Source organism: Loa loa, assembly GCF_000183805.2.
Source record: "Loa loa unplaced genomic scaffold supercont3.330, whole genome shotgun sequence".
NCBI classification, from domain to species: domain Eukaryota; kingdom Metazoa; phylum Nematoda; class Chromadorea; order Rhabditida; family Onchocercidae; genus Loa; species Loa loa.
The window spans coordinates 18,815-43,135 of record NW_018108510.1 but is presented as its reverse complement, the minus strand read 5'-3'; the positions used below and the strand labels follow the sequence as shown (position 1 = coordinate 43,135).

At 34.7% G+C, this 24,321-nt stretch overlaps 5 protein-coding genes across 5 annotated transcripts; 1 reads left to right on the top strand and 4 right to left on the bottom strand.

Annotated features, from left to right (window-relative positions):
• Positions 1-243: 243 nt before the first annotated feature.
• On the top strand, positions 244-1,139 carry LOAG_04383 (hypothetical protein; the record flags this gene model as incomplete). Its single annotated transcript, XM_020446584.1, has 3 exons — positions 244-357; positions 555-664; positions 974-1,139. 3 exons carry the CDS (start codon positions 244-246, stop codon positions 1,137-1,139), a joined length of 390 nt encoding a protein of 129 aa, XP_020303101.1.
• Positions 1,140-2,887: 1,748 nt separating this feature from the next.
• LOAG_04382 (hypothetical protein) lies at positions 2,888-4,048 on the bottom strand (the record flags this gene model as incomplete). The annotated part of the gene is made up of 5 exons (XM_003139919.1): positions 2,888-2,917; positions 3,082-3,159; positions 3,226-3,334; positions 3,755-3,915; positions 3,989-4,048. 5 exons carry the CDS (start codon positions 4,046-4,048, stop codon positions 2,888-2,890), a joined length of 438 nt encoding a protein of 145 aa, XP_003139967.1.
• A 1,220-nt stretch (positions 4,049-5,268) lies between these two features.
• Positions 5,269-6,267, bottom strand: LOAG_04381 (hypothetical protein; the record flags this gene model as incomplete). Its single annotated transcript, XM_003139918.1, has 3 exons — positions 5,269-5,382; positions 5,656-5,823; positions 6,220-6,267. 3 exons carry the CDS (start codon positions 6,265-6,267, stop codon positions 5,269-5,271), a joined length of 330 nt encoding a protein of 109 aa, XP_003139966.1.
• A 4,013-nt stretch (positions 6,268-10,280) lies between these two features.
• LOAG_04380 (hypothetical protein) lies at positions 10,281-16,938 on the bottom strand (the record flags this gene model as incomplete). Its single annotated transcript, XM_003139917.2, has 14 exons — positions 10,281-10,424; positions 10,617-10,760; positions 10,901-11,141; positions 11,266-11,361; positions 11,656-11,765; positions 12,154-12,370; positions 12,582-12,691; positions 12,993-13,103; positions 13,346-13,582; positions 13,915-13,988; positions 14,238-14,367; positions 14,684-14,842; positions 16,470-16,684; positions 16,761-16,938. Coding segments are annotated over 14 exons (2,166 nt in total), but the record flags the coding sequence as incomplete, so codon positions are not given.
• Positions 16,939-22,147: 5,209 nt separating this feature from the next.
• On the bottom strand, positions 22,148-23,522 carry LOAG_04379 (hypothetical protein; the record flags this gene model as incomplete). Its single annotated transcript, XM_003139916.1, has 4 exons — positions 22,148-22,249; positions 23,022-23,199; positions 23,257-23,301; positions 23,359-23,522. The coding sequence occupies 4 exons, from the start codon at positions 23,520-23,522 to the stop codon at positions 22,148-22,150; spliced, it is 489 nt and encodes a 162-aa protein (XP_003139964.1).
• Positions 23,523-24,321: the final 799 nt, after the last annotated feature.

Here is a 24,321-nt window from a genome sequence, read left to right as displayed (position 1 = left end):
ATAAAGACGGGATTTTCAAAAATTTTCAAATTTTTCAAATCAATTTTCAAATCAAATCAAGTATTACAAGGGCAGTAAGTAAGAATTACATGAATGGCAAAGATGTTGTTTTTTTTTTTTCTTTTTTTGCTAACTTCCTAATCTAATAAATTTATATTCTCTGCAAATTTCCAAGACTATCTTTGGTCTTCATATTTTTATCGACCTTTGTCCCACTTCTATAATTCGAAAGCAGTTATCCTTATGTTAGTTAAAACACCGCTGTGTTCAGGCTGTATTTCAACAGTTCAAGTGCACAATAATATAACAGGAGTTACGAAAAACAGCGGCATGAAGCGTTCCAGCAAACGATTTCAGGTTTGTTTTGCCTACAAAGCATTTTTCTTTTCTTGTTTGTTTGTCTTTTTTTGCACTTCTGCAAATTTTTTCGATTTCCAAGCAGAATTTTATACCGATTGCACTGACTTTAATGAGCAAATTTGATTTATTTTACTTTTTTGTCCAGATATCCCTACGTCATTTACTATGTACTATCGACGAAAACTTATTTACAGAAGAAAGAAGACAGCGAATCGACGGCTGCAGAATCGATTGTGGGAACTCTGAAACATCTCAACTTGATCTTTTCGGAAGATTTTCGCAAGCCGTTGTATGATTATTTAAAGTAAGGATTATGGTTGGTTTAGGTAGATATTTTACATACAATGATAATTATTCACTGCTAAACACGTTTGTGGCATAATAAATGTGTAGTGAGTTGTCTGCAATTTTATTCTGTACTGTTTTCTCACATTAATTTTTTCAAGTTACAATGACGCATGCATGGATAGTCAAATGAAATTTAAGGAATCAACATTGAGATTTCTATTTTAAAGCACTGTACAAGCTGTGTGTTTGTCAATTTTTTAAAAATTGGACTATAGGTCCAATCGAGGCTCATTAACAAAAATTTGCATTGTTAATTTTTTTTCAGAAAGCTCAGTGGTGTGAATTTTCCTATTGAAGATTCCCTCATTGTTGGATTGGCAAAAATGATTATTGATGAATTCCCACTGACTGAGCAAATCTTTTTTGCGGATACAGTCTGGGATCAGTGGTTGACAAATTATCGTAAGCAACATCCAGAATTCGAAGAATAAAAAGAATTGGTCATGGATATTTTTATTGTATTTTGCTTCAAAAAGTAGTTTTTCCGGTTAGAATCGGACGATCAATCAGCAAAACAACTATCTCATTATGAATTCATCTGCCACTCTTTGTCGTTGTGTGTTACAAATTACGGTGTTTAACTAGCGACAGCTGTGGTCGTACTTTAATCTCCACTGCTTGATTCCGTAGTTAAAAATTTAATCATTCAGTATAGTTCCAAGACATAAAACGTTTTCTTCACCTCAAGTTTTTGTTTTTCTGGATTTACACCGTTTTCCAGAAGCGTTGTTAATGATGTGAGGTTTGCTGGAATTTGATGTTTTTCAGAAACTGTCAGAAATTCAATATAAATAGATTTCAATCGCTGTTCGCAGTCGTTACGGCTCATGAGTTGTAATTACGAGTATGCTACCACTTGTTTGAATTAATTTGAAATTTCACTTCTGTGACAGCTTACCTCAATTTTTAAAATTAGAAGCGGGCGTCCACTAACTTTTTTTTCTTTTTTTTTTGAATTATTTACTCCAACACCGAGTTTTATAAACTTCCACACTTGCAGTGCTCAAATGTGGTCCTTTTTGATAGTTTGAATGCTCCTTAATGAAAAATTACTTGCGTCCCGGTGCATTTAAGTCACACATTATTTTACTTTAGTAACAGATTTGAGCGTTATCCACCCATTTATTGGGTTTAGATTCAAATTTGCTTTCAGCTAGAACACAATGTAGAATTTGATGAAGAAACATTTTCTTTGACGATATTCTAAGCATCTTGATTCAGGTTTTTTTTATCGTTATGTTGGATTCGTTAGTCTGTTTATGGAAATTTCCAAACGGCATCATGTCATTGTACTGCACATGATTTTTTAAACTGATTGATATCGATTGTTCACTGATCTCGTTTCAAAGACATGTCCTATTGTTCTGATATTTGTGCAATAATTTCTTCAGAAAGCAGTTAATCCTTTACGTATTTTCAGTCTTTCTGCTATCAAAATCATAATATAGTATTTGTCGGTTTCATTGAATTTTCTTTTTTTTATTTAGATTCCTTGCATCGCTTTAAACTTGACTGATAGCTGGTGTACATCAGTGTGTTTTCTTGGTGATCTTTTTACCCACTCATACAATAAATAACCCAATGAGTGAGTGATGTTCGATGAATAATGGAGCCAAAATTATTTCCTCAAAATTTCTAAAACTGGCTGTTACACATCTTACAAAGGTTGCATGATCTCACATAGTTGCTTGCTTGAAGTGCACTTTATACCTCTCTGCACTGCTTCCTAATAACGATCCTCCTCGAGACTTTTGGATTGGTTACGGTTCCGACGGTTTTCAAATTATGCAAAAAGCTATGCTCAAGGGTTGTAGAGGGATTTAGATCAGCAACTTGTTTTTGTTTTGCTATGGGGACACCTGTGCAAAATCATTTAGTTGCTGACATTATAAACCTCTGGAATTCTTACTGGATGACTTGACCACCCTGGTACATCTGTAAATCAAAATGCATAATACGTAAAATTTTCGATAACGATCAAAAATAGAATTGCTTGAGAAATAATCACTTCGGTGTCAGAAATATTTTGTTTTATATTGTTTAAAAACGTATTTTGTTTTTGAATTGGAAATTTCAGTGTGTTATCAGGAAGTGTTCGTGTTAGGGGCTCATACTCTTGGTCGTTATCGAATAATAGAGATGTTGGGCTTTTCACTCGCTGCCTCATTTTTCACACGTTTTAGAATTGAGTTTCACGTTGTGATGATGTCTGATACTTGAATAATTTGAAATTACAAACTGGATAACATTTTACGTAAGCTGTAATTTCGTGAAAATGGTAGTGGTAGAATCACTTTAGAAGTAATTCTGTAGGATGTGAAATGTCTTAATGCGTCATTCTAAACTCTCTTCAAGTTTCATTTCTAAACCTACTTTCTTCAAGTTCCATTTCTGAGCCTTGATACATTTTGCCTGGTATCCATTAAAAACTGTCAGAGGGAACTCATCCATCTGGAAGAAACTATAGATAAGGAGGAAATTAAAATTCTTTTACACAGGCTTCTTCCTCATAATTACTTTAAGTTTACACCGACTATATTCTTCTTTGATGCACACCCCAGTTAGTTTCGGTTGATTCCATGGAAACAGACAAACGCTGGTCAAACTTTCCACAAAATGCTTTGTTCTGAAATATATATGGAGTTTTACACTTCATGATCAGATTAGTCTAATGATCCGGAAAACTTTGAACTTCTCTTGAGTAAGCGAAATGAAATCGTTCAGTTGCTTGGTAAAGATGCAATACCCATCATCTTATCTTGAATGTCTCTGATATTATACAATTCTCAGTTACCTGATACTGAATCCTTTGCCAATAACCAATTCTGAACTTCGTGTCCCGGTGATTTTTAGGTTAGCTACAGATGTTCCGTTCGTTCAAATAATTTGCTGGGTCTTCTCAAATATTTTATATCCACTGAACTGTCATATCATGAATTCATTTTCATATGCTCAGGCGAGGCTAGAGCCCAAGAGGTTAAGTTCAGTGGTAAAATAAGCTGTTGTAATCACTACCTGAATCACCTGCGCAGCTCTTAACTCTTACTGTGGGTTTTTTGTAGTAATATCTAGCAAGTCGAGTTGTAGTAAAGAGATGGTACTGTCATCACTGTTGACTTTTTCGTTGTTAATTGCATCTGTTCTTATAGCTTGGATATGATCAGTGAAATTAATACGAGTTATGAGCAGAGTCTTGCATAAGTTCGGCTACAGTATGATCAAATTAGAAATTATTTCTACATTCCGACAATTAAGCATTCATTTTAATTCAATAGCACACAAATTCTATAAGGATCTCGAATTCTGCATGAATCAGTTGCCCAACACTCTCCTCTTTCATCCGTCTTTTTTTCCGTCTTCTGTACTTCATAATCCAGGAGTTGGATCTTTTTCTGTCCTTTTGTGGCTCCACAACTTTGGAATTTCTTTCTATTCAGTGTTAAGTACAGCTTCATACTGTTCGATTTCTCAACCGATAGTTATGGTCGTTTATTTCTGAACTGACGCTAAGTACCAGCTATTTCATGCATTTACAGGATCGAATTTTCTGCTATTCAACGATGGTATCGATTAAATAATAATGACTTAGCAGCAATAGAAGAAGCCAGCTCCCACTACGGTTTTTGCAGAAGAATTCGCGTTATGTAGGTTAATAATTACCACATAATTCTGCCTCAGCAGGCAATTTATGAGCCAAATTACAAAGAAGAAACGCAATTGGTCTCATCCAGTTGTTAAGTGGAATGAACCGTTCTACTAAATTTTATTGCCGATCCATCCTCTGAGCTGTTGAATGACGATAATGATCCCTCATAGTATATTGTAAAAGTCTGATTTAAGCATTCGTTACCTAGATCATTGAATGCCAAATAGTATCAGACCCAGAAGAAGTATAGCATCTTCACTTATACAACCTATTAAAACACCATTTGAAATGAGCGGATGAAAACGCTGATCGAGATTGAATGAGTTAAAATAACCTCAGGATCTTCAGCAGGATATATAACAGAACCTGTATCAAGAAACGGTATAGTTTTATATGTTGTCGAATAAAGTAGTCTGAAAATATGTTGTGGCTGTTTGTAGCTGTCGCTGGTATCGCGAGTGGGGAAACAAAATAACAATAATCCCCTTTGTTGAAAGGCAGACATCTTCGTTTTACATGCTCATATCGCCTTACGTTTGCGCCAGCAAAGAGCATTACCAATGTGCGCTCCATAAGAATGCTAATGTAATCATAAAATGATATAAGGCCCTCCCGCAAAAGGAAGCGGAGGGTCTGAGCGCCGAGACATTTCACAAATTTTTTTCATCAAGGTCACTTGGATATACGAAATCGGGCGTAATTCGGTCTCCTTTGTCCTTAATGGTTTCGTCATCAATTTGATGTGTCGACATCGTAATTGCTTAGTTCGTTGTTGTATTAATAAATTTATTGTAATAAAAGGTTTAATTACTCAAGTTTGAGGTACTACTACCCAAGGAAGCAGAAAGAACCATCAGTCTTTGTCAGGGTTGAAGAAAATCGGCGATAGTAACCCTCAGGGATATTCCCCTCCCTCAGGGTAGACTAGGGATATTTTGTCTTCGATGGGGATCAACTCCTTCCGCAATTAACTCTTGCTGCCGAAGTGCTATCTCAGATGATGCAGGAGAAGGACGTGGAAGTATTCCCTGCACTTTGCAATATACTCGAAGGATATTGAGCTACCAGCTAGCTGTGTGGTTATCCTGACCTCATAGCATTATTGCAGAAGAATGACAGTACATTTCATCATCAAACAATTTCGCCTTTTGATCATTAATTCTAGAAAGCTCTCTTAATCTGATTTACTTATTAACTTCATTGGTTCTTTGCCCACTAATTTCCCGATTTTCAGAATTTCAACTTCTCAATGACTGTCAAGTTTTCTACACATGACCACAGTGCATTCAAAAGCCCTGTACTCGCGTCTTGTCTGCACCTACTTCTTCCACATCGGTTAATAACTTAACCGAAACCGACTGCAAAGGATGCTTCCTCTTTTCGCAAATTTTTGTTAGAATCCCTATTTTATGGGCATTTTCCTTCAGTTTCTCCGCAAGACTGGTCGATCCTTTTTCATTTGATGTATTCTACATAAGTTCAGTTTCTTTCGCAAGTGCATACTTCTTTCCGAGTATTTTTAAGCTACTCTAGAAGGCAAAATTGGATTGTAGCGCTAGTGTCGATGGTAGCAAATTGCTGAATTTCAGTATCACTGAACAATTTGTTGAGGATACAGAAAATTCTCCGACATCCTCCATCGTTCTTTACCATTCTATTAATACCAACCGAGCGGTCCAGAAAGCCTTCCGTTAAAATGTAGTTTTTAGTAGTCGATAGTTTTACGAACGGCACGTGTTTTGGATATTCTTGAAGTTATACTTCTGGCACAAAGGTGCTGGCTGAATGGTCAAGATGAAATTGTCAAATCCATCAGATTTATTAGCGGCTCTGATAGGATTGGATGTCTCACAAAAGAACTCTACCCACACATACAATAGCAAAGTTTTGTCAGCCTTGTTCTTCGTACTCATATTTTTAATAGTTATTAACCTGTTTTGTAATTTAAATCCAATCCTGCTGATTCGTGAACATTAAATCGGAAATTTCGTGCTCAGCCTTTATTATGTTGGTATCTATATCATTAAACTGGGGATAAAATGACATTGTCCAGATTGCAATACGAAAAACATAATAAAATAGTTATTTCGTGAACGATTAGTCAAGTCCTATATTGTGCTGTATAATAAGACTGCTAAATTTTTTCAGTAATTTGGCAACTCCTTCTAACTCTCTAAATCTGCAATTAAAAATTTCGAAATTAATAGATTTCTTCAGAACTGACTGTTCTTATTGAGCTTTTAGACACAGGACGTTGCATAGCTAAATAACATAAAGTGAAACTGTTATCACTGGTCAATGGTCATACTCCTATTATTTCGACGTTCGACCTGTAAAAAATAGTCATGATGCTGTAAAGACAAAAGATACTAGACATATGGTCAGTCTTTCAACGAATGTGGGTAGCTCTCTTTTCACGTGTCCAAGATAACAGAATTCTCGGTTGGCTCACATGCAAATCTGATATGTTCTCCTGTTATCCAGAACGAATATGGATTATCAGATGAATTAATTCAAACCGGTTATGAGCGGTGTTTAGAAATTGGGGAGTCTTCAACTATCGAAAGTATGCAGAAGCAGAACTTAAACTCAGCTTGACATGTTAAAATAATTGAAATATTAAGTATCAAACCATCTAGGTCACATTGATGATTGAACAAATTGTTGAGTAGGAGATTGCTGAATGGTAAAATTCATTTCGACTTTTCCCCAGCAAATGCAACAGTTGCATCCTCGATCGCGATGACCCACGTAACAAGTGAAAGTCAGCAAAAACAAATGAGGCAAATGCGTTCTTTTGGGGTATCTCATGCATAAATTTCATCCGGAATCCTTTGTCACATTCACTCTCATGCCAAGTAGGATAGCAAAAAAGTACAGTTTTGAGCGATCATTTTTTACTATTATTCAGACCTTTGCTATTATTTTAATCCCTTAATTTCCTAAAAATCCATACACACTGTAAAACAACTTTCGGGGAAATTACAACAAGACACAATGTAATAACGATAAAATTCTCGCAACCAATAAGATTCTCATTTTATTTCAGTGCAAACGAAAATGAATTATGCTTCAAATAGTTGTTCCTAGTCCAAAGCAATGGGTAAAATGGGAGTGTATTTTACTTCTCGTGATTATTTAAATTATTCGCTTCAACTTAATTCTAAGCAAATAATGAAAATGAATTGTAACTCAACTTCAAAACATAGGAAATTTCAACAAAAAGTGACAATATTGGGTGGTCGTCAAGTGAATTAAACTTTTCCTTCCATGACAGATTCCTTTTTCAATCATCTAATTTCCACTTGATCTGACATCAACTTATTGCCGTTATGTAACATAATATAAAGAGTTACTATAAATAATAACAGCGAAACAAAACCTGCCAAACATAATCAGAAAATGGGGGAGAAACATATATGAAAGACAGTTACTAGTTACACAACAGTTGTTTTTGTTATGCTAGATTAACGAATTTGGAAAATTCTAAGTTTATTGCAAAAAATTAAGATGTTAATGTAAAAATAAAGTGAACGAATAATAATCATACCATTAACGAGAGTGGAAACTGTACCTTACAAGAAGCATACCGCTGACAATGAGTAAAAATAATATCCAGAAATAATTGAATAATTAATCTACTATGCCGATTAAGCAGCAAAAAGCTTCCCCGGCTAAAATGATGCACTATTGTTGCAACTGCGAATTGGCTGCACTATTTCATTTACAGCAAGAAGGATCCAAAATTCAAACAACAACACCTTAGAACTTCATCAATTCGAAATATAGGATTAGTTTTCTATTGCATTTACTTCTGCCGGTTAGATTAATATATATGAATATGAAGCCGCCAGTCTTTGGGAACAGAAAGGTCCCAATTCCTCTGTTCAACAGGCTGAAGGAGCCTACACCACTTGGTGGGAGAAGTGTGTTAGAACAAGTTTATCATGTTCTGGAAGTGAACAATCTATGGCACTGTAAATATTTGATCAATTAAACCCCAATGAAAAATACAAAGTTTTTGCAGTTCTTGTTTTTGACCTAATAAAAACTGCAGTTTTTTGCACATAAAAAGATGTAGATTCAAATCCAAAACAGTTCCAGGCCTAAGACTTTTATTAGGTCGATTTCTAGATCGGTAAGGTCGATTCCTCGCATGGCCGATACTAGCATGATTTTCAGCGAATGAAATGATAATTACATGAGTTAACAAATACAATTGCAGCAACTGGTGTCGAATATATTTCACAAATTTAAACAGTTTCCTGAACAGCGAGTTCCGGCAACAAACTTCATTCCAATCGAATTAACTTCAATCCACTTAGGAGATGGGAATGGATCTCGGTATACTACCAGCGATTAATTTGAAGTAGGAAAACTTTCGCACTTCCTTTCAACTTCTTTCTTTCAGCGCGAATGTATATTTCTCGCATTCATAATTCATCCCCAAAAGTTTTGGAAATAGTAGTTCTAGACATTTAAAAAGGTGGGGAGTAGAAATTATTCTAAATACCAAAAATTACTATTCTAACACATAAGATTTCGTTTAAATTTGACATTTGAGACAATAAAATTCCATTTAATCCCGTTTCTAGATTTCAATTATAAAAATGTTCTCCACTTTAGTTATCAGCTATTTTTTGTACGAAATCTGTTCAGATGAATAACACGAAAATTCGGCAGGGAAAGTAATAAAATCATGCATGGTCAGCACTTAAACTCTGAAATTTAACAAATTTAAGAAAGCATTACTTGCAAATCTTCCCCCATCTCGCCACCCTTATCTGTCTAAACAGTCATATATAATTATAGCAGGCACCTGCAAACTAGCTAATTTAATACTGACGTGAAGCAACTGCCTTATCATACAATCCACCGCGGTCAGCTCTCATGCATGATCTGAATCTTTTTACATATGCTATTGATTAGAGGAGCAATTTCACGGTACGTTGCTGTTACCATTTATTTCATTCATTTTCTGAGAACATTACCAACTGTCGTTAAGGATAAAATGTCAAATGCTGCGTAAATTTTTAATTCAGAAATCAATCGATAATGCTACTCTTGAACATGCAATAATAATAAAAAACAGTTAAGTTGGCAGCAATATTAGTGTATTAGTTTGCGATGCAATGCAGTTGTGAATACTACTGATTAGCATTCTATCGAACTGCTATACCCGATATTCCACCATAAGGGGAGTGAGTATAGCTATCTGCTTTTGTCATATTTTCTAGTTTTTAAGTTTTAAAATCAAAGCATTCATTTTTTTAAAATATTTATGCCTAAAATACAATTCTTAGAATCTGTATTTAAAGCACGATAGAATGAAGGTAAAGTTGGATTAGGTAAGCTAATATATGTCCTCAGTAAAAACTGATAAAGTGAGTGTAACTTGAAAAAAATACGAATAATCTTACCCACAAATATGCCATCATAACTAATTTACGGCATAGTTTCCATGAAAATTTGTGAAAAAAAAAACGTATAGAAAATAGGGAAAGTTAAGGACTCTACAAACTAACCGAAAAAGAAGTAAAGAACAGTATTAAGGTAAAAAAGTATTATGGAGGATACTTATTTGTTTGATCGCAAGTCGTCCGAAATTTTTAAAAAATGAAATGAGCAACAAACTTAAACACATGTTTAAGGAGACTTTTAAGAAATATATTTGAACAAGCGCTGCCGAATTATGTAGTGCTAACACATAACAGGAAAAAAAATAAAATACATTTCGAAGAAATACGATTATTTTAAAAGATAGTAGTTTAAAACGAGTAAAATTCTAATTGAAAGCTTCGCTCCCATGCAATTTACCAGTGAGAAAATTTACGTGAAAGATAGAAATTTTCAAAAATCCTCAAAAATAACCAAAAATAATACTGAAAATTTGATACGATATGAAGCAGTAAGTGACTAGAAAAAACTAGAAATATCTGAATTCTCCTCGTTTGCCTTGTCGTTGTTTGATGTATTCCGGTGCATCGTCACTTATAATACCCGGACGAGGATTTAACGATAAAGACGCTCCACGATGCGGTAATGCATTTCCCTGCGATGATATCCGCTCCTGTAAATATAAGAATAAACACCTAACTTCTATTCTCTCATTATCTTCTGATATTTGAATTCTGTGTACGAAACCGTTTCCAGATTCTTCCAGTTATTCAAAATACTGCTTACGATTATTCCAGAAAATACGAAACATTATGGAGAAAGATATATTGTTGTCGTACGTATATCTATTGCATGAAATATTCACCGAATGAAGAGTCGAGTCCTGAGGTGGTAACGACTGAGGAGAACTACGACCTACGCTTATAACAGACAATATGGTATGCGGGACGTAACCAACACGATGATGAACATTTGTACATTCCCACCAATTTTTATTATCGTTTAAGACCTGTAACCACATTGTTATTCAGCTTTCAGTTCCAAAAAACTGAACTGAACAAGAAGCAGTTCTGAAAATCTGATGACAAATATAGAAATACAAAATTCACGCACCACCACAATAAGAATCTTTAGAACTTCTGATCTCACCTCAAGAAATTCACCCTGACTGACAGTTAGTTCTTTCGGATTTTGTGCAACTCGAGTATGTGTAACTTGTACGAGTTTAGCATGACGAGCTATAACATCGTCTAAAAAAGCTCGTTGCCGTGGACTTTGCTCTTGCAAAATCGGTCCGGATGACGGCGTCATATGCTGCTGTTCACTGTCATTAAACTGAGACTGATAAAGCGGCCGTCTCGACATAGCTGGTGAAGGCTGACGTGATATCCTGCAATTTCTTCGAAAAACTAAGTTATGATATTTATTGAAAATATAATGAAAGTGAGACTAAATTGGCATAGATGAACAAATGGGGAATAATCGAAGAAATACATAAGCTTTAACAAATTTACTCATTCTGTCTTGCCGTGTAACTGCTACCCACTGATCTTTGTTCAGCTTCTTGTGCCATCATTTCTTTTTCAGCTGCTAAGCGTTGTTTCTCCTGTCTGGAAAGCATATCAGACCCAGTTTACTGAGATATTATTACCATTTCCCAACTGTGTGGAGGATAAAAGATACCGATGGACAGTGGCGATTCTTCTCCACGGATCTCACAATTAACAGATATGGTAGTCTATGGTAGTCTTTGTTATCTTCGTTTCAGTATACATTTTTGCCTAATATAGAAAAACTTAGTGTTGCTGCTTTATTAAGATATTTTGGCGAAAAATGGGACCTTCTCTACATCCCCTCTTATGCCATCTATTCTTTCTGACATGTGCTGGTTGTAAAATACATACAGGATTCTGCGTTCATCTTCAATAAGTCGCCGTTCACGCTCCGCGATTTTTTCTTTTTCAAAATCCAGACGCTCCTTTTCCAGAGACATATGATCCACATCCACATTTAACTAAAGATAAAGAAGTACAAGAAAAGGTTAACAAATTTAGTACAAACAAAAAATATTTTTTATACCCAGATTCTCAACTATTTTAAGGGTGCCCAGCTAGAGATACACAATACCAGTACACTAGTCTCTCACAGAAACACTTCAACAGCAGCACTATGGTAGTTTAGAACAAATGCTACATATTATTCCGTACCTGTTCCATCGCAAAACATCGTTCAACTTATCAACGAATAACAACCCAAAGAAATCGGGTTGTTGTTCACTGATAAGTGAAAAAGAAGTCCGTGTCTATCAAACGGTAAAGGTATCACGATTCAGGCTCATAACTCATCATAACTATGCCATATTTACTATAAATAAATATAAACTTTAAATAAAAGTTTCGCACATTATCAACAGAGTGATCCCTGATCGGTGGTCGGTGAGCACAGGAATTTTGGGTAGGTGGTGGTGGTGCACTCACACCACGATGAATCGGTTGCGGCATTGACTGATATCGCGGAGGACTTTGTGGACCTCCATAGTTATCTGGATAACCATATGGTGCAAAGCCATCCAAAAATATAGGTCTATATGGTTTAGGCAATGGCCCAATCCAATCCTCTCTGCAATCCAATTTAAAAAACATAGTTTTCCTCGAACCGTTTTTGGTTTCGAAGCAATTTCGCTAAATTTTAATTTATCTTTATTTTCTACACGATATGCTGAAAATTACACCAATTTCTATGAAACTGAATTGCCTTAAGCGCAGGGAAAATCGTTATGTGTGGTTTATACGTATAAAATAAATAGGATTTGCTAAAAGAGAAAACAGACGGCGCTATTCTCCAAGCTTCTCCCATAGCCATCCACACATCAGACTCTCTGCTTGTTAAACAGTTCTGCAACAATTCACGAGTCTCTCGTGAAAGCAACGGAGAAACGACCTGAAATAAAAGCAATCACTTTTGGCAGTGACTTTTGTCCAAAATTTCATTAATGATTTCGATTTCATTTTTGTAGTGATAGCTCGGTGTCTGCGTACCTAACCCGCCGCAGCAGACGCGCCAAATATAGTAAATCGTGTCATCTTTATTTTATTTTCTTCTTCTTTACCATGCCACCTAGCTAGATTCGTTTTCTTCATGATTCTTTTACAAAGTCAAGAAAATTGACAGTGTTTTGGAAATCTACGATATGAATAGCACAGAAATCTTTGATAATTGTAAATTATTCCTGAGGAGCGACGTTTCTTCCGAGACCCCAACGACATGCGTCAAGTATGATTGTGAGCGGAGTGAACAGGAAATGCAATAATTCTGGTGCATTCGGCTCATGAATGTGATTTTTGAGCTTAGCCTGTTAAAAAATTCATTTTTTGAATAGGTGAGATAAAAGACATTTTGCTATCATTGGATTTCAAGCCTGATGTGATAAAAAAAAACTAAAAATTCCGACCTATACTTACATTACCGAAAGGCTTCTTTATAAGCCAAAATGACTAATTCAAAGTAGTTGATAATTTGAAAAAATAATCTAAATGTAGACTTCATAGTGAATATGGACAGTTTACCAAAACAATCGTAAATTTTTCAACTTACCAACAAATTGAACGACAACTTGAATTTCTGCAAAATGTCAATAAATTCAAATTCTGCGGGAAGTTGTGCACGCATTTGTAGGATACCACTTTGTGGATCAATAGGTGTACGTGAGTTCTGCTTACGATGGGTACGTTGTCGATGCGACTGAGCTTCAAGTTCACGTTGAGCAATTGCAGCTGATTGTATACGAGCAACAAATCGCTCGATATCATCGAAACAACGATTTAATGTGTTCTGAAATGAATGTCTATAAATATTTGAAATGCTGTGAAAATAAAATGAAAATTTTGAGCAAAAGTCTGTGAAAATGAGCAGATTTCACAGATTTAGGTATAATTCATTAATCAGCCTTGCAAAATTTATGAATATGACTACCTAGCTGATGTTTGATAATTGAGAAAATTAATGAAATCTGTCATTGAGGAAAGTGATGGGATTTAACATGCCGAACAGAATTGCTCCTGACTTCGGCTCCCATTATAATATATAACAAGCAAAATAAGCAGCTCAGACATGAATCTGGTTTGATTCTTTCTGAATTGCTCACAGAAAATACCGATTCTTACCACATCTCTTTCAAATGACTCACTGCTATCAGAACTGGCGGAAGTATCATCACGATAACCTCGAGCAGGTGGCCCTTCAAAAAAAGAAATAACTCAGCATAAACATATCTTACCAATATTTGTCACAATCACATTTCAGTATTAGCAACACACCTGAAGACAAAAACACTTCACTATATACAGATATGTATCAGCAGTGATTGATTTCGCAACTCTGAGTAATCAATATCTTGTTAGCAAGCAGCCAAACATTGGGTTCAAATTAAACCTATCAAATTAATCGAAGTTCTTTAATTCAAGCAAAAAGTGATGAAAAAACGTACCCATCACGAATGGTGGTTGATACCCAATCATGAAGCCCGTATCGCGTCGTCCTGTCCTTACCTTTTTGTAATGTCCCGATAGAAATGCCTTTATATCATCCACAACATCATTTGCCGAAACACGATTGCACTATAAAAAAGTTTATCACACTACCTAGTTTACCTGACTGGTAAAGATTAAAAGCAATCACTCTTCCTCCTCTTCCAAAAATTTATCGCTACTATCGTAATATCCTTATTTAATAGAATGTATGGCTACTTTACCATCATTACGGCATTGAAAATTTTTTCCGGAAAACGTTATCTCAAAACATATTTAACTACAAATTAAAATGAGGCTGATTATCCCAAAATATACGTACCAAAAGCAAACTATCATCTAAATTGTTCATTAAAAATTTTTGAAATTCAGAGAAACCTAAAAACTTTGTAAAGAATGAGCACACCTGGAAAATATGCATTTCGGTAGGATTCAAACTTCTTCCACGTTTTTTATCTTCTTTTACGATAAATAATAAAATATTGTTGTACACATCGCGGGGATTTGTGGACAAATGCGCAGTTGGATTTGTTACGAGTTCCATTGGAAACTGTTCTACAAGATCCTAAAACAAGACAAATAGTATAAAAAGGTAAAACTTCGTTTCGACTAAAATAAAAGCACGTCTTAATTTTTCTAAGCCGTATAATACGCACAAAATTTTCCAGAAAATCCCGAAAATTCTGGAAATACACAATTTTGAAGGTAGGCAGCCCTGAATCTAAACACTACAGATGTGCATTTATTCTAAATGTTTATCTTAAATATCGTAAAGTTCCATGCCAGTACCTTATAACACACATTAAAGCTTTATCCAAAAAACTTCAAAATTTTCAACAACGTTATTTAGACTATAAAGACAATTGGTTTAAGAGCAGTTGTGGAACCACTCTCAGATCCTTCAATCCACTCATTTCAAACACCTTCGCAGTGAATATTTTCACGACTATATAATAATTCCTTACGACTTGACCAAGAAAACTTGGAACTTTGAGTTTAAAAGTAGCCCTGGGCAAGATACACTTTTCGGTTTCGAATCAACTTTCCTGTTCCTCTCATTGCTAAATGCAACAATTCAATTTCCAACTGCTGTTGTTGAGCATTTCGATAACTCAGTTCCCCAATAAATTAGAAATCTGAGATACCACATGCAGGTGACTTCGTCACTAACGCTAGAAAAGTAGCCCATGGTCTAGATTCTTCTCCAATTTATCTATCTGATGAGGTGATATGCACTCATTCTCTTTTGAGTTTTTTCTCTTGATTGCTTAGATGGTGTCCATTTCCTGAGTTACTTTAAGCTTCGAGACGTAATTTTTCTCAATTGATATATTTTCCCGAAAAGGCCGATGAATTTTCCTATTGCATTCATTGGTAAGGAAACGTGCCGTGGTTTTCTCACGGATTTTATGTTATTATCAAGTGGTTCCAGATTTCATTAGAAGAGAACCCTATCATAAGTACAGTAAAAAATGTGCATGTGGCACGCAATCTTTCCGAAATGCCTAGCACGGTCAAAAATTTTTAACTCTTAATAGAAAGTCGGAAAAATGGTAACGTAGGGGAGGGAGAAAAGAAGGCTTTGCAAAAATTGGACTTATGCAAATGCGTCGAAGATACTGGAAGAGAATTGTGTTTGAGCTAGAAAGATTTGTGAAACTTTCGTAACTCAATACGAGACTGAAAGTGAATATAAAAGCTCTCATCTTGTGAGTTGAAGCAATAAACGACTTTATTATTAACATACAACCAAAATTCGGTGTTAAAGTACGGAACAAGGCTTACACTTCATTCATTTTTGGTAGTTCACGATTCCTTTCTTTTCCCGGAAGTGGATGGGAGCATCATTACTACCAGTAGGATTAGATAAGTTGACGGTTTCGAAAGTTTAGGGACACAACGAGATCAGTTACTTAAATCAATAAACTGTGAGATGAAGTTAAAATATGACCAAAAAGATTTGAACCAGAAAAACGTGAACAAAGCTGTTTTAAGTTCGGCGCAGGACATCTACTACTGCTACAGAAATTGTGGTAGCAGCAGTTGACATCCTGCACTGAACACCCCTGCCGAGGTCGTCAAAGCTTTCCATTTTATGCAGTGAGTCATTTTGGTTCCTTCCGTGTGTAGAAAATGTTTTAAATTTCAAAAATTAATCAGCAAAATAAAAGTGAAGTCGTAAGAATTCTTACTCCATTTTCATCCTCAACCGAGACAAGTCTGGGCTGCAATCTTAGTACCATCGGTTGTGCCCATATCGCACTACTATGCTCCAGCTGCTTCAGTTTCCTTACACCGTCTTCCGGATATTGCAAACCGAATTCACGACCAACAGCAAATGTTGCCAAATGTTCCACCCAGTATGATGGTGTATCACTCTCCACAGCGCTCGGATTACGACTGCTACCTGTATTAACATTAAGATTTAAAAGATATATAGAGAGCAGGAGCTGGCTGAAAATGACAGTTTGAAATCAACCTACCATGAACGCTCATTGTTGAATTTTCGATTGCTCCGTTGTACTGTTGTGGTGGGACGTTAATATATGGCAGTACTGCCGGCGACAGAGTATTCGACGATAGCGAGCCTCCTCCACGTGAATAGTAATACGAACTTGAACCAGATGCTGATGGATGTCGTGAACTGGTCGGATAACCACTGCAAACATAGCTACAACGCCGTTATTTTGTTATGGTTCTGCATAGTGCGGGACCAAAAGTTCAGATTTTATTAAAATAACATTAATCACAAAGTAATCATCCTCTTAGGGTTTAGTCCCTTAATTAGGTTCAGGGAAACTTATTGAAACTATCGTTATAAATCCCAAATTTTTGCTAAAATACACCAGATTAACAAAAAGATTAACCTACCTCAGCATCAAGGATTTCTTCTACTCCGGGAAACGAGCCTTTCCTGATCAGGAAGACGCTGCTATTCCCCTATCTCTCATCTTCTATCACAGCATTATATTTCAGCGATTACAAACATAATTCTGATTGGAAAAGTGAAAGTATAAAACACATGATTAAATATTAAGGAATACAGTCGTCGAATGGTTTTAACATTGCTACCGCTATTACAAGTACACGAAATGCCTATTTCGAGTAGATCGGTTATTAACTCTAATCAGTAAGGAATGTATCGACAATTTAAAACTTGCTGTAGCAAAAGCTAATCACTGAGTTAATTCGGAAAAAAGCCCGGGTAAAGTGTCAGACGACGATACCTTTTCTGTGTCAGAAGTTAGTTTTGAAAAAAGCTTGGAGAAGGAGAAAAGAGAATAGTGAAAGGCAACAGTGGAACGATGAAAAGTATTGGAACTTCTTTCTCTCCTTCTCTCGAAACTGCTTTAAATTACTTCGAATGAATATCGTCACGTTCCATTGATGAATTAAGATGAACTTCTCAAAATGCATGCATACTTCTTATGGAATGCAGTAGTATAGATAATTATCACACACTGCTGTTGCATAATGATACAACTAGCTCATTAATGATGGCTGCAGGCTTAATGTTTTACGCCTTCAGAGCTTTTGAGCTCAAAGAGGAAATCAAAGTTGATAGAACATTGCCAACATGTAAAAAATTCTTTGCTAACATAGTTTCTGAACTGTTGCATGAGTGGACAAATAGCTGTTACCAAATGGTTTAATAAATCTACCCTTCAAACGATGACCAGATATTCCGCTTTACTGTGACCCTCCCTCGCATTTTGAAAATTGCGCCACGAATGATTAGAATACCATCGTGATATCGTTGCTATGAACCATCGTTTATGATAACAATGCCATAATAGCATTCCTGATAATAACTGATCGTCGTTGTCAGTATCTCCGGTAGTTAAGCGTTGTCCATAAAAAAGGTATGGAAAAAAACTATAGTTTCATTCAGCTTGAAAATAACACTTTAAAAAGAAAATTTGAAATCATATTTTTGTTGCACGAAACTTTTTTTGAAACAAGCTCAAGCACTTCCGCTAACAGCATCTTTTACTGTTGTTAGATGAAGAATATTTTTTCAAATTTATCTGGATTTTCAAATTTATTTATCCGATCCAGCAAGTGAACGACTTAACTGCCTTTGAGATTTAACAGTTTTTACATAAAGGCAAGAATGCTTATCAATTCATGAAACTAATTTTATCAAAGAAATTTTGCTGATAAATAACTATAGTAGATACGGTTTGGCATATATGTTTGTGCGCTTTTTTAATGAAACTTTCTTCATTTTATATGTAGTGCTCTTCTTTCTTTTCTGCTTAGAATCTTAAAAATTTTTTGACGCAATTCTTCAACAATCAAAAAAAGAAAAAACATTAGCTTGAGGCGGTAAGTGTAATATCGCGATAACATTCCAGATTTTAATAGCTCGAGAATAGTCTTTTTGGGAGCAAAATTGTTAATACTGATGATGATCCACTTTTGATTTATATCGAGAGCAATCAGACAAAAAAAAGGACGGCATTCTATGATAATTCGTTTAATGATGGCATATAACAATACTGACTATCAAATAAGGGCAAATTTGTATATCGTGTCGAAATAACTAATGCTTAACATGTAGTCCAAGCTTTCTTCAGGATGTAATGGAGGAACATACAAAGTACAAGTCAATATGTTCACACATTAAAATACTCTCATCTTCGTAGTTCAAAAAAATTAATAACGCTCTGTTTCAACACTAGGTATACTGTGCCAGCTCGCAAGAAGTGTCAAACATACAGCGCGAGCATTATGTAATTAGAATCATAAAATAAAATATGAGACCGAAATGTGTTCGGCGAAAGCAAAAATAGACAAAAAAGATCACTGTTGAAATCCTTTTTAACCAACCAAAACTTCTTTTAAAATGTTAGAAAGTTATGCTAATTAACCAAATAAATAAATAAATGTTACTATAAGTAAACAATCGGACATATAAATATTCTGCAGAAACGCAAACATTTCTGTAGGAAGTACAGTCAGTAACAGCTAGATAATCCATAAACAAGAAGATTAGTTTGTCCAAGAAAAAAAAAGACTGAAAACTTGGACAGTATGGATCGCCAGCACTACACAACCAGGAATTTTAAGGGAAAAATCGTTTTCCCTTCGCCTGGTGTTCAATACAATATTTTTGTGTATTTTGTACCACATGGACCATAAAATATGTAATCAACAGGCTATTTGAATTAGTGATACTTGGAAAATGACAATTTGCTAACTTGGAATTTCGTAAATTTCTCAGAACTCATGAAAGCAGAAACTTTCTAGCTTAAATTTCCTTATGATGTTTACGTCAATATTCAGTAATTCAGTGGACAACTTCGCACTTGACAAGATATGAGTGCTCTTTGAACTAGATGAGAATTCAGCCAGCTCAATTTTAATTCCATCAGTAAAACTTTAGAAACTGTAACATACTTGGAAAATTCCAGTGGTACCGGTTGGTGGCGCCTGGCCGCAGGCAGCCCTGATATCGCTTTACGCGTTTTTGACGACAGGATTGGCTTTTACTGAGTCAGCGACTATGTAACATTGAACCTGAATACAGAACAAATTATGAAAAAATTTCTAAAAACAAATGTCATGGGGATGCATAGAAGTGTTGAAAGATGCATTATCGGTTGTTTCACTGCATCGGGCATAAACAATGATATATTGGAGGATTACCAATTAGCATTAGGAAATATCTGCTACATTACTGCTCTTCGTGGTAAAGAGCTGATCCCTACGTCAGCAAACTTTTCGAGACTTTTACAACCAGCAAAAAGGAGATAATGGATATAGTAATGGTAATGGTTGAAATTGTTTGAACGGTAATATTAAATGTTATTTGTGGTGCTAATTCTTCCGTTTGATAGGAATACTAAACACTGATTAAGGTGCAATATCACTGTAGTAGACTGCTACGTCTTCAATCTTGAGCTAATTTGTTTGGGAATTGACTAATCTCATTTAGCACAATTACACTACTGGGATATTTCACCAAAAGACATTGTTCGCACACTTTCCTCTGCCCTCTAAGTAATGTTTGAAAATCTGTCTTCACACATCAACACTTTCAAAAGCTCTGAACAACTACTTATCATGAATGGTAAGCAATAAATCTGAAAGTTACCCACTGTATATCCAGTAGTCCTCCCTATTATATATGGTGAAGTTATGTTCTTCACTATTGCTCTTTTTCACCTGACTTGGAGGAAATTTCCAAATTTTAATGTTCAGTAAGAATGCTACTGCTCTTTCTTTTAATTAATTTTAATAATTGCGTTATTGGAGCAAGTCAAACATCACAATAATTTGAATATTATTAGGGAGAAAATCTGCCTGCTTCATTAAAAGATATTAACATAAGCTCTCATGCAAATATCTGATGTACTATTTATTGAGTGCAACCATTTACTTCACCGTTCCGATATATTTATAATCCTTTGGGCTTGCTTTTCCCATATAAGAAGGATACATTAGCAATATCAAAACTATGAGTTACACCAATTTCTAAAGTTTTCTTATAAAATTCAAGCAAATTTTCTTGAAAAATTTAGGCCAATGGAGAAAATAATAGTGAATGATCCGTGGTACATGAATGAGCTATATCTATCGTACGGTAGTACTGCAGCAAATTTGATTCGTGAAATGCAAACATCAAAACAAAATTCATGGAAATTGTAGGCGGAAAAGGTGAACAGAAAAAAGTGAAGGATGGAATCGTATTAAACATGACAACTAGAATGAAATTTTGGAGGACAGAGAAAATGGAAAAGAGAGAAAAGAGGAACTGCACACAATTTCATCAAAGTTGTTGACAAAGGATCGGATTTTTTAAGTACATATAGAATAGCTTATGGAAAGGCCAAAGAAATAATTAAGATTTTTTGGAAGTCGTGCGGCTTCTATAAATCAAAGATCCAAAATATATATTTTACTAAAAATACACATTTCTTAGCTTAAAGTCATACTGGATATACAAGTTATAGGTTAAAGGCTTGTCCATTGTACTATTGAGAAATTTCAAGTATTCTTTTACAAAGAGAAATTTAATATGAAAAGCATTGACGTAAGCTCCTAGCCAGATACCTGATATCAAGTACATAAGTTGACCTTACCGGTCCGATATCGACGGTAGTTTAACCATAAGGAATCATTAAAGAAGCGAAATTATAGGAACCATTTCTGCCACGTTGAGAGAATTTGAAAACAATTTATATTTTCTCTAAGATATTCAGTATCGATTAAAATATTTTTGCTTAATTGACATATTCTTGCTGCTATAAATATAGCATCCATTTCAAGACAGCAAAGGTTCTGTTAGTTACCCACAGATTATTCGTAAAATTAAGGTGCATTTTGCAAATAATTTCGTTCGTATTTTAAGAGTTGTAGCGAGAAAAGAATATTAAAAGTTCCTTTACGAAAACGAAACCTGGAAAAATTGAAAACTTCCTCAAAGAAAAAACAACTTGTTGCAAATTGTTTTAGAAAACCTCCGAAGATAATTCGACAATCCATTCTTTTGTTTTTGAGCCCTTCCTCGAACATGGCAGATGAAACTACCATATTTTTTTTTTCCCTTACCCAAGTGTAAATGAATTGGTTGTTAAAATATATTCATAAGTTTCTGAAACTGATTGCAATCATCCATTGGCTAACTAATAAATGAAGTATACGAAATGGTATGAAAGTTCGTAGGATTCACACTGAATAGGTAAGTTGAGAGAAACAGATCAGTACACGAGACATACACAAGAATACGGGGTTTTTTTTTGAAGCGTGTCTTTCATAGAAAGTGATAATGAGAGCTTGACGAGCGTTTGATAAGGTTAGAGAATCGTTTTTCTACTCATCATGTTTTTCTACTATCATTTTGAGTAGTGCTTTTGTCTTCTCTCTACTTCCGTAAAATGAGCATTATAAGAGGCGACATTATCGGACAAATTCTAAAAACATTATTATGACTCGTCATTAGAGCAGCACTGTGCTGTTGCCTGATCTGAAATGATGTAATTTATAGGATATAGTCCTCTTCACATCTGATGCAATAAAGTGTTCTTGAGCAACAACTTTTCTTTCATATATCTTGAAGCGAGAGCTGCTAAACTTTAGGTTAGCTGAACTCTCATTTATGGATTTGATTTTGTCGCACAAACAATTTGTTTCTGCCTTCAATATATATATATATATATATATAATTCTAGCTCCTATATAGCAAAAAAAGAAATACAATAAATTATTGGGCGATAGCTCTGTACAAATGAAATAAGGAATGGATCGAAGATATTTCGAATTTAGAGAACTTTCGACTTGATTCACAACAGGTTTATGAAAAAGCGCCACTACTGTTACTCTTACCGGGATTACTGGTTGTAAAACTTATGGATGATTTTGATGGAACTTCAACAAAAATCAAACGAAAAACAGAACTTAAAGATACAAGGATAAAATGGATGCTTAAAGAGTGGAACTGAACGGAGAAATTTTGGAAAGGAAGAAACGAGAGGCAGGCGAAGGACCAAGATTGCACTCTATGTTTCGCCGCACCAAAAACCCATTCAAGCAAACTTTTAAAAAAACCTGCGCAGACATGAACAGAAAGGAAGGGAGGGTGGAGGAAAATGAGAGAAAAAGAGGACTGAAGAGGTTATTGACAAGGTGGAATGATTTCAGTTTTCCTGGTTAGAAGGGGAGAACCTTGAAAACTGAAATAGGATAGGAAGGAGAAAGAACATATAACATTAATATAAAATATATAACATATAATATACGTCGAAGGGGATTATTAACATAGGAGACCCCCAGGGAAACTGAAATATCGGAAATATATTGCATTCCAGGTGAACATCCAGGTATCTCATATTCATTCCATCACTATAAACTGTATTTTCTACCGTGCGTGTGGCATATTTCGGGAGGACTGCAATACATTCTTCATTTTGTTGGTTTCTGCAAGTAGTGCAGGGGAAAAAGTGGAAAGAATATAGATGAAAAGTGGGTGCAAACCTGACTCTTACGTTAATAGTTGTTGGGGACGGCATTCCACCGCTCCTTCAAAAGCTCTCTGTGTTGTCCTCTCCTACCAGTGCTGCACACATCTATACCAACCCTTTGAACGTTTCAGCTTGTTTGACATGTTTGCCTGGTTGCGTGAATATATTTATGCTAGACAAAGTATTTTTGCGCCAAATAACTCGCTCTGAATATTCCTGTTTTTGTAGGGCAGAAAGGAACATCAAGTGAATGTGACTAGTCTGCGATCGCCAGCACATCTGTCACTCCTTTCAACCCACCACATAATTATATGAAATCCATCATCATTCAGCATAACGCTGACAGAACTGTAAAATAAGAATCGGTGAGATCGGTAACCTGATGATCCCTCATTATGGTAACTATAAAATGAATCTTCGAGATCAAAGTCAATCATAAATTCTATACCATAATAATAATTAACAATTAATGATTATTAATAACAAATAATGACAATAATTAATAATGATAACAATTACTAATGTTAATGATAATAATAATAATAATAATTAATAACAGTAATAATAATAATAATAATAATTAATAATAATAATAATAATAATAATAATAATAATAATAATAATAATAACAATAATAACAATAATAACAATAATAACAATAATAACAATAATAACAATAATAATAATAATAATAATAATAATAATAATAATAATAATAATAATAATAATAATAATAATAATAATAATATTAATAATAATAACAATAATAATAATAATAATAGTAATAATGATAATGATAATAAATGTTAATAACAATGACAATAATAGTGATAATAATAACGAAATAATAATAATAATAATGGTAATAATAATAATAATAGTAAATAATAATAATAATAAAAAAATAACAAATAATAATTAAAACAATGACAATAATGGCATGACCAGTGCCTGAATTATATCATGACCAATGTTTTGGTCATTTTAATTAACTATTGTTATAAATAGATTTTATAGATTAATAAATCAATCATTTTCTATTTGGAGTACCATAATTTAGTGATATTAGTTTAGGTGG